Genomic DNA, 18,213 nt, shown 5'->3' on the forward strand with positions numbered 1-18,213 from the left:
TCGTTTATCATTTTCAGAGAATTTTTTTTTTTTCGTTTTTCGAAAAATCTTAGGTTTATCGCTTTTCGGAAAATTTTTCATTTTCCGTTATTCGAAAAATTTTTCGGTTTTTCGTTTTTCGAAAAATTTTTCGTTTTCCATATTTGGTTTCATACAAGGTATTTTGCGAAATAAAAAAGTGTCCATCTCTAATCTATAAGAACAGTCCTAAGAAGTCGAGCCCAGTATGTCTGCTAAGTCAACATGATAATTCGTGGAATTCCGCTCACTCATATACATGAGTAGACCTGTAAAATGGGGTGGAGTGTATCTTCTGGGTCAACACACAGTGACTGAATTTTTAACAGAGGAAAATTTTCCTTTATAAATATAGTAGGAAGTATCCTACCTTCCATTTTATTGTTGTAAGCAATGTAAATAGTAGTCCATTCCCTTTATTTTATGAGGAAAACAACCTAGTGCGAAAAATGAGATGAAAAACTGTAAAATCATTGTTTACGCTTTGTTGAGTTGAGTTTTTCTACTTTTCCCAACATAAACAATAAGTGATGAAATTCAAACTCCATAACATTTAATGTCCTGGCACGAGTTGACTCTAAGTGTCCATTTGCAAAGACCTATAATCTTAGACTGTCATTTCCCACCCACCCCCTCCCAGCGCAGATTCATTTGGTCGCTCGTCGTCTATTTCTTTTGTTGACCCACCACTTGGCCATTAACGTGTGTTATGAGTTCTCACCTGTTTGAACGAGGAATTTTGCGGGAAATGAGTTTCCTCTGCTGAAACGACTACAAAACATCTGTCTCCTTCTCTTTTGCTCTCGGCCACTTTAGTCTTTGCACAATACAACCATAGGACACGGCCTTGGAGAGTGTTTTAATGCAATTGTCTGAGCACTGAAGAAACAACGAGATATAATAGATGTTTACGTACCTTGGTAGCTGAACAAATACATTCAAAGATAGCAATCGCCTTCTTAAATGGATATCTATAAATACATACTAATGTGTAATTGCAGAGTCTCGTGTTTGGTTACCACGGAATACAAACTAACCAGCCATATAGAACTCAATACTATTTGACGTCATAAGTCAGTTTCTTCCATTTTCAGTGAACACAACAAGGAAGTCTACCTTACTTGAACACCCATTCCAGGTGGGAACAATCGCCCGAAAAAAATGTAAAAGATTTTTCAGGCCAGCCATCTGGGTGAGGTTTTCCTAGGTTTTTCTCATTCACACTAGACAAATGCCAGGATGGTACCTCACATACAGGTTCCAGGTCGCTTCCTTCCTTCCTTTTCCTCGGATAGTGTGATCTCCGAGAGATATCATCTCTCGTACGTGACGGGTTAACATAGCTATAGATGCCGAAAACCCAGAAACCTAATTCCTAATCTTAAGAGGCAAAATCACAGCGAAATTAAAATATCCCTAATTTTACAGTAATTATGTGATATATTCAAAATAGATAAAATATAATCGAAAAGTGGAACAAGAGCGTCTCAGTCACTATTATTTTACATGAGATACCGTTATCACAACTCACTTATCTGCTTTCGATTTCCAGCCATTTAGAAAATCAGCATTTATTTTCGCGTTTCGAGATGGCTGCAAGCGGAAAGCTACTAGGTGACTCGAGATGACGCTACCTCATGCAAAATAATATTGTCTAGCGCGCTCTTGTTCCACATTTCGATTATCTTTTATCTATTTGAAGATATCGGATAATTACTGTAAAATTAGCGGTATTTTAATTTCACAGTGATTAGGCCTCTTAACCCTGAATACCCATTTTGTCCAAAAAGTTCTTTCTAATATCTAGTTTTATTAGATGAACAGGACACAAAATCCTTCATTTCTAGTACTTACTCAGGACTTGAATGGAAGAGCGATTGTAAAGTTTCCTCTTCGTTTAATCTTCAGCACACGATAGGAGACCATAATGGTGGGCATCATTTAAGCGAACATGCTACTTGTCTGAGATGGCCCAGTGACCAACTACTATTTCCCCATTTCCTGTACAATCGCTTGATGAAAAGAGAAAAAAAAACTCTTCAAACGCAAATCTTCTGGCTTACAAGGCGCTGATCGGATCTTCCCCTCCTTCTAACAACCCAGGCAGCTCTCTCTTAGTGGTATCTGACAACTATGTGATAAGCGTAAGCAACCAAAATGGTGTTTTTATACGTCTGGTACACGTAAGGTATATATTAAGTGGCCACCCTAAGTGAGGTAGTAACGAGTGTGATGGTTATCGGAGAAGAACACGCATGACGTCACGACAAATGAAAGGATTAAAATACGCGAGGGCTATTGCCTACATGAAATGCCACTAAAGTCATAAAAAAGGAAAATATTTATTTGATGCGTGAAGTCAATTGGCATGCCACTGCAAACCACGATTAAACAAGGAGACCAGTTAAAGACTTTGTTACTTTGGTTAAGACCAGAAAATGGTATGAGTTCGAATTCTCTTGACTAAATTTTAGAGAAGGCCAATTGGACAGCTTCTAATAGAAGACTATATAATCAAACGAATAAACTTAATTGCTGTGCAGATTCAATACTAAAACCAGAAGAACGAGACGAGACGAGGTATAAGATTTTCTCGTCTCAATTATCGGAAATATTTTGTCCCCTGGTCTATTTAGTAAATTTATGTGATACAAGATTTATAGCCTGAATTTTTTTCTTAATTTAATCCAGAAGTATTCAGAATCATTCCGAGTAACGAGAGGTCCACGAAAAGTGTAATAGAACAATATTTAAATCATATTTATTATTGGATTATGATTTGCGTACCTTTAAACGAACTGATGCAGCTAGACAGTTGAAACTGACTCATTATTTCTCCCATAGATGGCACCGTATGCCATGAATGCCATATTACCAATGGCGCATTATTTCAGTTTCAGAAATACCCTTGTAGGTTTCAATGGAGAGATTAGAGTGGAAGTGAAACCAATTCCTGGGATGCTAAATCCATACTAACGAAGGATTTCTCTATCTCTCACAGTTTTTTTTCTTTTCTGCTACATTTCGACAATGGACGGACAGAACCATTCTATGAACTTCCCATTCTTATGTACAGCATAATTTTGAAGCCAGGAGGAAAATGACTTTAAGAAAAATCCTTAACAAAGATGGATTGAATCCAACAAGAAATTCTAAAACAATGGTAGCCTTCTTTTCTTTCATCTTTTTTCATTCAAAATTAGGAAAGAAAAATACATGTGAAAAAAAAGTAAATCCCTCTATAGAAGATTAAAAGTGATATTTTTCCCACTTGAAGGAAACTTCCTCCCCTGAATCCAGAAAAAAAGAAGAAATCATCCCCCTCATTCCTATTTGGCGATCCTCCACTGCAAGTTAAAATTATTTTTTCTTTCTGTCTGTCTTTCTTTCTTTCTTTTTTTTTCTTACAAGAAAAATAAAGTGGTAAAGCCAATCTTCAACTCTTAAGAAATTCAGTGGCCACTTTGTCTGTCGAAGAGCCCCCGTCCCCCAAATCGCTCTTTATCCTCATGGGATACATGGTGATTTAATTTCTTCATCTCTTCTCTAGTCCCCTTTTTACGCGTCTCTCCAGAGATATCAATCCATCTTGTATTCTGGGCATCTTTCCTCCTTCACCGTCCACTTTGGTCCACTCGGATCTTGATATAATTTTTGGAACACTTTGTGGTTTACCGTTATGCACAAAAGGAGGCACAAAGAATGGCCAGGAACTGAGTTAGCTTTCGCATATGTTGGGGAGAGGAAGGAGAGTATGTTTTCGGAATTGAAGTAGATAAATTTTAAGAAGCAGATAGTTTTCTTCAGCTACTTTCTCCGTCCAGTATGTAGTATACCTGTAACCAACAAACCCGTATCCACGGGAGACAATGAACTATAATATGGTTGGATCGGGGACCCCCTAACTTCTACCGCCCCCCCCCCCCTAAATATTTGGACTGGCTACCGGTTTGGTAACCAATGGTGGTGATATTGGAGCACTAGAAGGACTCAAGTTTACACTGATTAATATAGTCCACGAGATGAGGCGAGGTGAAAAATAAAATTTTTGACATTTATGCAAATCATAGTTTTCAAGACTAAAAAGAAGGGAAAAATACAGGAAGGCTACAATGCATCAATCTTCTACGTTTATGGTAAGTGATAACACAATACTTTCTGATGACGACGATCCTTTAACCCTTATGCGCCCATTGACGCATCTGCTGTGTCGGGGCTTTAAACCTCAATAGCTCAGTCCCTAATGAAGGTAAGAAGAGATTTTGGTAACAATGTACTCCTGAAGGATGCAGCTTTCTGCCGGTGTGCATTTTTATGTATGTGGGGGTACCACGGCGAGGGAAGAATGGTAAGGGACGTGTGTTTTATTTTTTCAAAAAAATTTTTGGGAGGCATTCCCCCCTTGCGGGTGCATTCATAAAAATTGTTTTATGAATCAATAGAGTAGGCCACTACATGGTAATATCCCATACGTGTACTTCTCGCTTATATAGGGGAATAGGGAGGGGGCAAAGTTGGCCAATTTTTGGAGTTTCAGATTTTTTAGGTAAATTACATCTATTTTTATGACCAACGTCAATAGCTCAGCCCCTAATTAAGCTAGAAAGATGATTTGGTGCCAGTTCCTGAGGGATTAAGTTTTCCACCAATATACATTTTATGTATGTGGGAGGTACCACGGCCGACGGGGCGAGGCTGAAGTTCGTTTTTTTATTTTTTTTTTATCAAATTTTTTCATCAGGTTTTGAGGCGTTCCCCCTTTGTGGTACACTCCATTTCTCCCCCTTTGTGGCACACTCCTAAAAATTGGTATGTGAAGCAATGAAATAAGCCACTATATGGTAATAACGTGTATGTGTACTTGTTGTTTACACGTTAGCATCATTTTGTCAGCGTAGGGTAATTGCAAAGGTTGCCAAGGTCCCGCAAAGTCAATTTTGTATATTTTTCAATGATTTTTCTTCTTCTTTAACGAATATGTTAGAAACTGCACGAATGTTACCTCGTTGGAATTTGTGGTCTATAAGCTTTCCAACGGAGTATGAATCATGACTCTGTGATAATTAGGGGGTTCACCAGAATCCATAACGCGAGAGTCTACGATTTTGTTAAACTCCCTGGCGGCCGTCTAAAGGTTAAATTATTGGGTGATACATTTTGTTTTATTGTAAAAATAATTCACGCTAGTTAATGCTGCCACCAGTGGCGTATGCAAAAGGGGATTCGAGTTTTAAATTTCGCTTATGCTGATAACATAGAAAAATAAACATTTACTACAGTATATCAAGCTTTGTATACAAAAATTACACTTGCCCTGAAAGAACATGAAATAGAGTACTTGAACCCTTTCCCTCCGGGATGAAATTCTCCGTGCGCCACTGGCTGCTACCACCTAAATCACAAACTATTACTGTCTATAGTGCGAGTAGTTGTGGTCATCTTCAACCAAAGTGGACGCTTCATGGAGAAACTTATTCTCCAGTCAGCCGAGCTCCCTAAAAGTCTGTTAGGGAGATTTCTTTTTTAAGGCACAGCATCAAAAAGATGAGAATTAGCTTTCAAGTCACGTTTCTTCATAACGCAACCCCTCCCCTTCATCTTCTGCCAATCTATTTCTTTTCTTTTTTCTTTTTTTTATTCTTTTAACCTTTTTTTCGTTTTTGTGCGTGTGTGTATGAGTTCGCCCGGTTGTTCAAATTCCTTGACCGACAAGCGAGTGTGCTCAAACGCAAAAGCTTCCTCGTCCAATGTTCTGGAACACTCAAAAGACCGACCTAATTTGTCTGACTTCCACACCAATATACCCTCATAACTCGCTCCCACACGAACTCACGAAGACAAACGCATGTGTTGGGGGCTAAATACACACACACTCTAAATGTAATCACCGAAAGGCCTTTTGTTATAAACACACACACATACTAATACATTTACTTTGGTTATAATATCATGGTAATTAAACTTATGTTAAGACTCAATTTGGAGCTTAAACTAAGTATTTTGATTTCAACGTTATTATTTATTGAAATCACACAATGCAAACAATGGCACCGGTTGGGAATCGAGCCCGGGTCCACGCGGACATGAGTCCAACGCTTTAACCATTAGATTACGGTGTACCTGAGAAACGTGGGACGTCAAATTAAATATCGTTTTGGAAACTTCTTGTAAGATGTACTTTTCTTTAATCGGTAGTATGGATTTCTCCAAAAGACAAATTCAAGAAACAATATAATAATAATAATAATAATAATAATAATAATAATAATAATAATAATAATAATAATAATAATAATAATAATAATAATAATAATAATAATAATGGTATAATAGTAGTAATAGTAAAGAAGAGGAAGATTCCTGTCAGTCTTTCAAAGGGCTAATGACAACCGGTTCTGAAAATTAATTACGTCCAAGGCTGGTCTTCGTTCGCTGATGATGAATCTAAAACCGCCAGGTGGACAGGATGCCTGCCTTCACTTCATCCAAAGAAAAGGAAAAAAAAGGTAAAAAGTTAAAAAAAAAAAAAAAAAACTAGAAAGAATAAAAAAAAACTCACTCTCCTGTCCCAAACAGTGTTTCTTTACTACTATAACCTCACTCTGACTTTTTTCCTTTTCTTATGAAGTAAAGAGAGAGAGAGAGAGAGAGAGAGAGAGAGAGGTTAAAAAAATATCTTTTCGATTACTACTGTTCTTCCTTCTTACATAGAAACAGCCTACTCCCTTAACAAACTCCACGTTTCTTTGTTGTTTTTCATATTATATAGCTTTTTTCCTTTCTTTCTTTTTGTAAATATCTGCTTTTGTACTTAGGTTATCTACTACAAGGAATAAGAGAAAAAACCTACATCAAAAACAGAAATAATTAAACAAGACGAAAAAAAGGAATGAATAAAAATAATAAAGGGGTTTTTATCTTTCAAATATAAAAGACTATTAACGAAATAACATTAAATATATTTCTAACAAGAAAATTAGGAAAACCAAAAATGGATCAAAAGACTGCGATCTTAGCCAATAATTAGTTTTGTGAATCAGGGGCCACAAAATTTTGGAACGGCCCCTAAAGCGAGTTTTCGTATTTTTCTACGGTATAAGCACATCATACTCAGTTAACTGATAGTTTGGGTTAGGCTAACACTATGTGTAGTTCTCCAGATGTAAGCCCTACAAGAAAAAAATTGATTAAAATATATTGGATCTTTTGATCCAAAAACTGCATTTCTTTTAATTTTAAAGTGGCCCGCTTAGTATAGTCGCTAACGCTCTCGCCTTTGGTGCGAGCGGTCCCAGGGAACACTCGGTCGAAAAACTGTAAAAGCTTCTTGATACCAGCCATCCTAAGTGGGTTTTTCATTCTCACATAGCAAATACCGGGATGGCACTTCACACACAGGTCCTATGCCCAGGGCCGTGCCGTAGGAGGGCGAGCGGGGCGACGGTCCCGGGCGCCGAAGTAAAGGGGGCGAAAAATTCGGGAGAAAAAGGGAAAAAGATAGGAAAAAAATTGCTTGGAATATATGTATGGGGGCGCCGCCGTATACTCACGCCCCGGGCGCTGATTTTCTATGGCACGGCCCTGCCTATGCTGCTTCCTTCTTTCCCTTTCCTCGGATAGTTTCATCGCCGCGGGACGTCAAGCCTCATACGTGACGGGCTAACATAGTCATAGATGCCAAAAGCCCAAAAATCTAATTCCTAATTTTAATCTTGTCATTTAAAGAATGATTGATAAGTGAATAACAAAAGGAGGGGTGAAAGGCTCACGAGGAAACGAGATAACCTCCAGAAAATACCTACCCTTATTGTAATTCGCTACAAACTCACATGGTCTGGACTCAAACCAGAAACCTTTTCCTCTTAAGCTGCTTTCACCATATAACTACTGTGCCCGCATCTAACGGAAAGTAGAAATGAAATGAAATCTTTCAGTTTAACGTCCCACGATTATGCCTGTTAGGCTAAGGGTGATTAAAGCAAGTTAATGATGATGGAAGAATCGGTAGAATGAAAAAGTGGGAGGAAACGGGGGTACCCAGAGAAAACCCAAAGATACAATGTTGTCCACCACAAACTTACTTGGCCGGAAATCGAACGAGGGACCCCAGGCCCAGAGCTAAGCGCTCTACCACTGAGGCACTCTGACCCCCCGTAATAAAATTAGATTAACCTCTGGAAACTGTAAGTGCTACTAGATTTATACAACTTGTGTCAGACAATAACCTACTTTATTCACTCCGTCATGACAAGAAATTTTAATGGAATTCCTAGATTTTACGTCCCATCATTACGTCCTTTAGGCTAAAGAAAACGGATGACTAATGGAAGATTACGAAATAATTGGTGGAATGAGAGTGTATGAGGAAACAGGAGAGCCTCTTGTAAATTTACGGACACGATATGGTCCACCACAAACTCCCATGGCCCAGGCTTGAACCGGAGGTCCTAGAACCAAAGGAGAGCGCTCGGCCACTGAACTACAGTGTTCTAACTTCGTAACGAATTATTATTAATATTATTATTATTATGATTATTATTATTATTAATAATAATAGCTTACAAGCAATTCCTCTCGTTCACATATTTACCGTCCATGTGTAATCAACTTGCAAGTTGATATATTTATATCTTGGGTTATTTGTAATAATTAATAACAATTGAGTAACAAAGTAGAAACATAAGAGCCCCTGCACGTATTACTATTGGTGTGTAAATATTGTATCGTAAAGTACAATACATTCAGGCATATTCACGAAAGTACCCAACCAGAAATCATTAGCGCAGTACATACAGTAAGATGCTAAATATTCTTAATATTGAACATTGTATGTTTTTCCTACTGCAAATACACATAATCACATACTCCATATATACTGCATAGATAGCGTGCGTGCTGACACACATAGCTAACGTACACGCATTTTCTTCCCAAATAATGATCGCTCTCAATGAACACAAATAATGCAAACATAACACTAAGTTCCTTGAGATATTACTAGTACTACAGCTTCCAAGTATAATAATAACAATAATACAAAAGAATCTGCAATCTTGGGCGCAATTTTAATGGTCATTTGCTTAATTTAGCCTCAGAATCGTATAGATATACAGGGTGTTTCAAAACAACACCAACAACGTTTGGGAGATGATTCCTGACACCAAGATAAGACAAAAAGTATAGACCAACCTGGGTGCACAAATGCTTCCTCTCCCTGAGCCTAAATGGCATAATCGTGGGACGTTAAACAGAAATATTTCATTTCATTTTTATGCTAAGTACCTAATTTTGAAAAAAAAGAAGAAGAAGAAGAAGGGGATTGCTTGTGACTCACGGACTATACGTTCTACACTCCTGATTTAGAGCTACTGAGCCTCCAGTAAAATGAAAAAGTTCTTATGATCTACAATAAATGTGAAACGGCCGTCGTGGCTCAGTAATAGAGGACTCATCTCGGTGCATGTGGTCCTTGGTTCGAACCGAGCTCGAGTTAAGTGTGCTTTGTGGTACACAAGCACCGTGTGCCTGATATTTCTCGGAATTCCCCCTTTTCCTTCCACTTTCTACATTCCACTTCGCCTACGTTATCCTCATTGTCTCTTAATCTCGGAGCATAATGATGGAAAGTTATACTTATTTAAAAAGAAAAAAAAAAAGAAAAAAAGAAACTACAAACTTTGCGAACAGTACTTCTTGTACAAACTCAAAATAATCTTAGATGAGAACAGAGATACCTACGCAATGCCAAAAAGAAAGAAAAACGAGCTAACCTACATGGGCTATATTAACAAGTAGCAACAGTGAAAGGTTGTCTATCAACTTACGTTAAAGAGAAAGCTTATGTGCGTATGTTAATATACAAGCTACAATAATAATAATAGTAAATAAAAATAAATCCTACATTAACAATCTTAAGAATAATAACAAAAATTGTGGAATATGGGTTGGTTGTCACAGTGCCTTGAAGCGGTACATGTTGTCTTCTACGACATACAACCGACCGCCGACCCACTCCCAAGCTGACATGAAGTGCGGAAGGCCAGAGAGAGCAGAGTGCGGGGGGAATAAGGAGTAAAAAGGGAAGTGACCACATTTAAACATGAAGAAAGGATAGGAAAGAAAAGGAAGGAAAAAAACAGAAAATAATAATAAGGGAGACACGCAACTGATTGTGTATGTGTGTGTGTATGCTCGCTCCACAAGGACTCAACCTTGTTATTATTACAACTCATACGTGACAAAAACACGACATGAAATAGCTTACCAACATTTCGCTTCACTTTTCTCACAATATGCATACAATTCATATTATGTATATGTAGGAGTGGACAGAGGATTTCTTTTGGGGAGAAACCAAATTATTTGACTCGACATGCAAGCTTAGCAAAAAGTATTTATTATTATTATTATTATTATTATTATTATTATTATTATTATTATTATTATTATTATTATTATTATTATTATTATTATTATTATTATTATTATTCAGTGGCGGCTGGTGCTTTGAATTTTAGATGGTGCACAACAGATGACTTCTTTTTCATTATTATTACTAATATAAATAATAATAGTTTAATAATAATAATAATAATAATAATAATAATAATAATAATAATAATAATAATAATAATATTTTCTGAAGAGCAACAGTGCTGTAGTAGATTAGGGCTCTATCTACCAATCGGGAGGTTCTGGTTCCATTCCCAATGCAGGAAGTATTTATTCTTCTGATCTACTGTCCAAATGCAGCTCATGGTACACCCAGTCTCTGCCAAATGTTTATCTGTGGGTGGGTGGGTGATTACCTCCTTCTTCCATATATCAAATCATGAAAGTGTAAAGCGACCCTGGTAGAACTTAGCCTATCCAAAGAAGGGTACAATTACCTTGTAAGTATACTTCTGACTTCTGTTTTACACTCCGTTTCGAGTTCAATTTTACATTCTAATGCTCTGGGAAGCTTATCGAGTGCAAGGCCTATTATTAACGTGTAGGTTTCGAACCACGACCAATCTTGTGCCCGATACAGTTGGAAAAATCTAATCTTTCAGCTTAACTTCCCATACTTATGTCCTTTAGGCTAAGAGAGACGGATTATTAAGGGAGTTAAGTTGATTTTAGTTTAGCGTCCCGTTCAACAGCGAGGCTATATGAGACGTGGACCTACTGATTGACGTGAAATCCGAACCACATGAACTCCCGCCGGGAATCGAACCCGGGTCTCCCACGCCAAAGGCGCGTACGCTAACCGCTTAGTCACGAGGGATCTCTAGATGATTAAGGGAAGTGAATGATGATGGAGTTGGTGGAATGACAATATGGGAGGAAACGATGTTGACCACTACAAACTTAGCTGAGGATCGAACAACGGACCCCACGTACCAGAGGTAAGAACTCTACTACTAAGCCATCGCCCCCCCCGGTATAGTTGCAGATGCACAGACCAACATGTAAGATCAACCCTCATAGTATAAGACCAGTGGTTCTCAACCGATGTATCGCGACACGCTGGTCTGTCACGGAGTCCCCTAAAATGTGCTGCGAAATTTTAGAATTTAAACTCATGCAGAATTTAAACATAATTAGTTAAAATATTTAGTTAGGGCAAGGGGGGAAATGTCCCATTTAGTTTGAGACCTAATATAATAATGCACTAATGGAAAAGATCAAACTTCTTGTATATCGGAGCGCCCCCTCCCAAGGAAAACCTAAAATAACGCAACTGCAACAAATTAATAACATATACAGGGTTATTATAACTGATGGACCCATTTTTAAAGATTGTATTTATTAAAGTACAAATCCAAAATGAACAATCTTTATACCAATGGAAAGTGGAAGTTTCAAAGTTTTTTGCAATACATTATAAATGTTCAATGTGTCCACCGTCTGCTGCACGGCAAACATCTATGCGGTACCTGAACTCGTCTCACATACGAGCAAGTGTATCTACTGTTACAGAGTGCACGGCAGCTGTGATACGGTTCTGCAGATTGTCCAGAGTTATTGGTAAACAGCTTCATTAACATTACTCCATAAGAAGTAGTCACATCGGGTGAGATCAGGAGATCTCGGTGGCCAGAAGTGTAGAGCCAGGTCTTCATTTCCCCTGCGACCTATCCAGCGCGAATGGCGGCCTATTGCCGCGCGAACTCTACAGGCCGCTTCGAGAACCATCATTACCCACCGAAACTTTCAACCTTCCTCTTTCCATTGGTATAAAGATTGTTCATTTTTTATTTATACTTTAATTACTACGATTTTTTTAAAAATGGGTCCATCATTTATAATAACCCTGTACATTACGACATACTTGTGCTCATGTCTGTCTGTTGTGTGTGTGTGTATGTGTGTGTGCGTGCGTGTGACTATGTAGTGTAGGCATGACCAATATTTAAGGGAAAATGGTAAGAAAACTTCCTATACACTTGCCAAAATTTAGTTTAATTGTGCAATCACTGGCACAAGAAAAAAATACCATATTTTATATGGTATAAACAACGTAGAAAATAGGTTGTTTTCATTTATCGTAGACTGAAAAATATAATCTTCTAGGCTTGAGAAGGAGTCGAGCCTTCTCTTTACTAACTTACGCTACTAGTTATAAGTAATCTACTTTACAACAAAATTGTCTGAGTACTCATTTCTCAGAACAACTACTACGAATTACAACATAAAACCTAAAAGAATGACCATATTTTAAGCAGAAAGTTACCTTCTTACCTATGAGCAGAAAGCCCCTCCTGCCGTGATAGTCATGGCGGGAACCCGTCACACTTACCTAGAGCATCGGGAGAAAAGAAAACAAAGATAAAGTGAGTTAAGGACCTTCAGAAATAAAAAAAAATAACATTTCTTACCCCCTTCCCCCCACAAACGAACACACACAAAAAATAATAAAGAATTCCCTTGATGCCTTAAACCGTGTAATGAAAATAGCTATTATGGAAAGTACTCAGAAAGTTATGGCGGTTTTATTAGTCACAGGAGAAGAAGAGAGAGGAAGGAGGGGAAAGAATGCCTGGACCCCCTTCACAAAGTATTTAAAGCGTTATTTTTTGGTATTCTATATTGTTCTAAAGTCTAAACAAAGGAATTTTTAATGTCTTGCTCCCCTTCCCATTCTTTTATTATTATTATTATTATTTTACTGTTGAGGTACGACCCTGTTCTATCAAATAATCCTTTCTTTCCTCCATATGATCAATTTATTAGTTTAGGAAGAAAAATCAGTTTTTTTACAACTACTTTTAAAGAAGGAATTTATTGATTTAATAAAACCGTCATTATACTATATGTTACGTTCTTGCTCAGGTATTAAAACATATATGATGTATTCAGTATGAACTGCACGTGTACCTTGTTTACACAGAATATACACAATGTTCCAGACGTCTGAGAATTTATTCCTTTTCTTATCTTTAAAAATTGGACAGCAAAGTAAAGTGCTTTGTATTCGCTGATTCTTTGCAGGCTAATATAATTGAAGCCAAAACAACGTGTTCCAGACAATAATTCGTATCTATACTAGCTGAGGGTGCGCTATTTACACAGCGCACAGTTCTAATGTGAGCGTGAAAGCTCTGAATCTGCTTCTCACTATATTTGTACAAGTCCCTTTACGAACACAAGTAAAGGACAGGAATACTCTCAACGAGAGTGAACTCCTAAAAACATATAAATGTAATATTTTAATATATAGAATGTTGGGGAGAGTTTGTGGCAAACGTGGATAAGTGATAATGATACCAAGTGCAAATATTTTTTCCTTATAATTCCATATCCGAGTACGCCTCATTGTGAGTCCACAAATCTTCGAAGTTGCCAGCTTGTAATAGTTTTTGTCATTCAGATTAAAGCCAAGCGCCTGAAATGTCCATCAACCCGCAATACGTAGCTCCTCTACTGGTTGCCTGTCACAAAGGGTATCAACCTTAACGTCCTAGTGGCAATATTAAACAAATAGGGCCAAAACGACGCCTAAAATGTGGAATAGAAAAGTAAACACTTTTTTTCCCCAAAAATTTGAATGAGAACTGGCAAATATACACAAAATTTGGAAGCGACCAGTGGAAACGGCACGTTTCTCTTTCTAGTACTTGGTTTTCGAGATCTCACTGTCGAAAAGATTGCAGACAAACATATAAACTTAGCATTTTAATATATAGATCCTTAAGGTAAAAAAAAAAAAAAAAATAATTATGCAAGCAGTAACATATAAAGTTAAGCTTAGTGGTGCTCCACGAGACGAGACATTCTTCATAGGATACCAAGATATAAACAAGACCTACAAAATGTCCTCATACAAATCAAAAACCTCTTCGAGATGACAGGGAAGATGATTGTTCAAAATAGGCGATCGTAAAGAAGAATTGGAGAGCCCTTCATCCAGCAACGGATTGACAACAGCAGTGGCGGATCTAGCCGGGGGCAGAGGCCAACCTATTTTAAGTGACAAAAATAATTGTGGGGATCCTTACAATATTTTTCAAAGTTTATAGTAAGCATTCCCTTTAATTCTTTATTGGAAGATTTTTTGAAACTTAGATATAGTTTCTGTTGCAATTTTTCTGTTATGCAATATGTACAACAATACTTGAAGTCCACAATGTCAACGAACAACCTAGCCATAATGTCCATGTACAGAGAGTTAAGTTTGAAACTTCTGCAGGGCCCATGAAAAATATATACCTATCATGACATATCATCATAGTCTGTTCTGGCTGCCCCAGTATTTACTTTCCAGGTCCGCCACTGGACAATAGTTGATTATTATGTAAACAGAGTTCATTTTAAATTATTGTCGACAAGGACAATTACAATTTACATATTTGCAATTTTAACCGTCTATTGTTAAGAGGCCGCGTTACCAGGAAGTTTGAAATCCAGTTGATACAGAACATTTGAGGAACTATTAAAACTCGATTAGTGAGTAACACTTGTATAGATATCTTTAATCCTATCATCTGCGTGTCTTAAGCAAAAGAACAAATATACATTTCAATCGCTTATTTTACTGACAAAACGTTGCACTATGAAATATGCATCAGCGCCATTATCTGATGTACACAAACAACTCGCATGACTCACGCACAATTACTCGCTTTCTTGCCGCAGTATTAATTGTATGCGTGTAATTTTGATTAAAAGTAAGACCTTTCATTTGCAAAAGAAAAAAACGTACTAAAACCAACAATTCTTTAATATGTTTCTTTAACTATTATTAATATATCATAATAGTGCACAAATTGTTATCGTGTGTAGTTCTGGGTTCAACTCCTGGTGGGAGTGAATGCTCAATTTTCGGTATTAACATTATTATTTAATTTTAATAACTGTATGTTAAAACTATTTTGTTTATTTCAAACTAAATACAACTATTACTTAAAAAGTAGTTCACAGGATTCCAAGACAACATGATACGTAATCAAATGCAGTTGAGTTCGTTACTCTAGTCGCTGCCTTAATTTAAATTTTGGAGTAAATGTTATTCTGGCAACACTGAAAATTCTTCAGGTTCATATTTTCTGTTGTAGAATAACATTATCTATGATTGTGGTAAGTTGCTTTTCATTATCTCCTTTCACTTATGAAAAACAAGCAAAAGAAAAAATGGTAAATTTTCAATTATTTTTAGTATGTCAGGCTCCAGAAACATGAGGTTGAAATTCAAAGTAAAATGAAGCATGAAAAACAATTTAACGTCCCACGATTGCCCCTTTAGGCTCTAAAACAGACAGACCATTAATGAAAATGAATGATTGTGACAGAATAGTGAAATGAAAGTGTTGGAGAGAACGAGAGATACATGAGAAAACTTAGGACCCTTAGTACTAGAACGGAGCGTTTTACTAGTGGTCCATCATATCCCCATGGTTAAAGTTAAAGGTGTTGAATACCATGTCGATTTTTAAAAGGAATCATGTTTTTTGGTTTCTTGGAAATCAGCTTTAATTTTAATTAGGAATGAAGAAAATTCCGGGAATTTTCCAAATTTCGAATTTTTGGAGATCAGCAGTTTCCGAATTCCGGAATTTTACGATTTTACTTTCCGGATTCCCGAAAGTAAAAATTCCGGAATTCCTCATCCCTAATTTTAATGGTTCGACTTCTTCAATCTGGGGCCGCATTGGCTCAGTGGTAGAGCGTTCAGCTCTGGTGCATGGGGTTCTTGATTCGATACCCGCTCGCGCCAAGTGAGCTTTGTGGTGGAGAAACACTGTGCACATGGGTTTTCTCGGGATTCTCTCGTTTCCTTCCACTTTATTCATTTATCCATTTCATATTCTCATTATCATCTTTTCTTTTAGCTTAGCCGGTATAACCGTGGGACGTAAAACTTAAAGGTTTCATATCATTTTTCTTCTTCAATCTGTTTAAAAGAGTAGTAATAGTAGATAATAATAATAATAATAATAATAATAATAATAATAATAATAATAATAATAATAATAATAATAATAATAATAATAATAATAATAAAGGATAGGTTTCTGAAGCTTTGAAGGTTTGTATCTGCGGAAGCCCTCAGTTTAGTATCGGAGAAGAGATGTGCAAACCTGAATGGCTCCTTAAGGAACTATTGGTTTCTCTAAACGCATATAATGATAGACTTAAGACCATAATGAATGGAAATTGTACGAACGACACTTAATCAGACGGCTCCGACAGAGGGCTTAATTTCTCTCATTGCCTGACCACTGATTACAACCCTCGTGTGCAAAAGCTTGCATTATCTTTTGTTTCTTTCTTCCTTTCTTTTTAACGTTCTTTCCTCTTTCTTTCGTTTTTACGCTACTTTCTCATGCAACGTTCGTTGCCGAATGACCATTTTTCATTTCGCATTCGCTCTTTAAATGGCGTAGTTGTTTTTCTTTCTTTGATTTCGTCCATATTCCTTTCTTTTATGGGCGGTTTATGAACTCGTTACTCTGTATAGCATGTACGTTACGGTGGCACGTGGGTCATCTTTAAATGTACAGTCACACGAATTCGATTTCAGGCTGTAAGAGTTAAATAATGACAAACAACCTTGTGTTGGTACAGGGATTCTCTTTTTTGTTTTCTATCGCTATGGTCTGGGAGACCCGGGTTCGATTCCTGGAGTGAGTTCATGTGATTCGGATTCCACGTTAATCAGTATGTGCACATTTTATTCAGCCTCACTACTGAAAGGGACGCTAAACTCAAAACCAAATCTATCACTTTATCATTTCCGCGGGTCATTGAATACGGAGTTATGCAAAAAGTACTTTAATTGCGGGTCACTGAATACGAACTTATGCAAAAAGTACTTTAATTGCGGGTCACTGAATACGGACTTATGCAAAAGTACTTTAATTGCGGGTCACTGAATACGGAGTTATGCAAAAGTACTTTAATTGCGGGTCATTGAATACGGAGTTATGCAAAAGTACTTTAATTGCGGGTCATTGAATATGGAGTTATGCAAAAAGTACTTCAATTGTTCGTTGCTGAATATGGAGTTATGCAAAAATTAGTTTACCTGTGGGTCACTGAATATGCAATCATGCAAAAAGTTCTCCTAACTGCGGGTCACTGAATATGTAATCATGCAAAAAGTTCTCCTAACTGCGGGTCACTGAATATGAAATCATGAAAAAGTACTCCAGTTGCATATCATTGAACTGGAGCCCACGGAGCCCCGAATCCAAAATAAAGTGTTTCAGATTGTTGATGTACAATCATACCTCGAGTGAAGGTAAGCTACACGCATTACACAGTTCACAAGAAATGTGAAATACGATTAAGTTATTTTGCGTAAACATTAATCTATTTGTTATTCGGTTACAGATAACGCATTATCAACTATTTCACAATCCTTTTTTAAATAAATAATAATAATTTTCACAAGAGTTACTTTCTACACTAGTAGTCAAGTTAAAAATTGTTAAGGAATGACATGTCCTATTTATTTCGTCAACTTGTCTCCGCTTCAAATATGATGAATATGATGAAATAGATTCCCTGCTGCCTTCTTTTTTGACAAAGCAAATAAATACAGTAATACTTGCTAAGATATGTGATGTAGTATAGCACCTTTGATACCAGTTTCAAAGCTGCAAACCTGTTCTATCATTCAGTGGCATACATAGAAATTCTTCAAGGGGGCAGGGGTTCAAGCTCTCACGTTTATGTAATTTCCCAAAAAATTATACATGTTCGTACCTA

At 37.0% G+C, this 18,213-nt stretch overlaps 1 protein-coding gene across 1 annotated transcript in view; it reads right to left on the reverse strand.

The window, feature by feature from the left end:
- The window catches only part of hth (Meis homeobox homothorax), a gene marked incomplete in the record, with an annotated part of 832,122 nt that overhangs the window by 385,207 nt on the left and 428,702 nt on the right, over positions 1-18,213 (reverse strand). Inside the window, 1 exon segment of the mRNA XM_081729908.1 lies at positions 12,803-12,811. Within this exon segment, the coding sequence (XP_081586034.1) occupies positions 12,803-12,811 (9 nt within the window).

This window comes from Thermobia domestica, chromosome 11 (assembly GCF_964235325.1).
Source record: "Thermobia domestica chromosome 11, izTheDome1.hap1.1, whole genome shotgun sequence".
NCBI lineage: Eukaryota > Metazoa > Arthropoda > Insecta > Zygentoma > Lepismatidae > Thermobia > Thermobia domestica.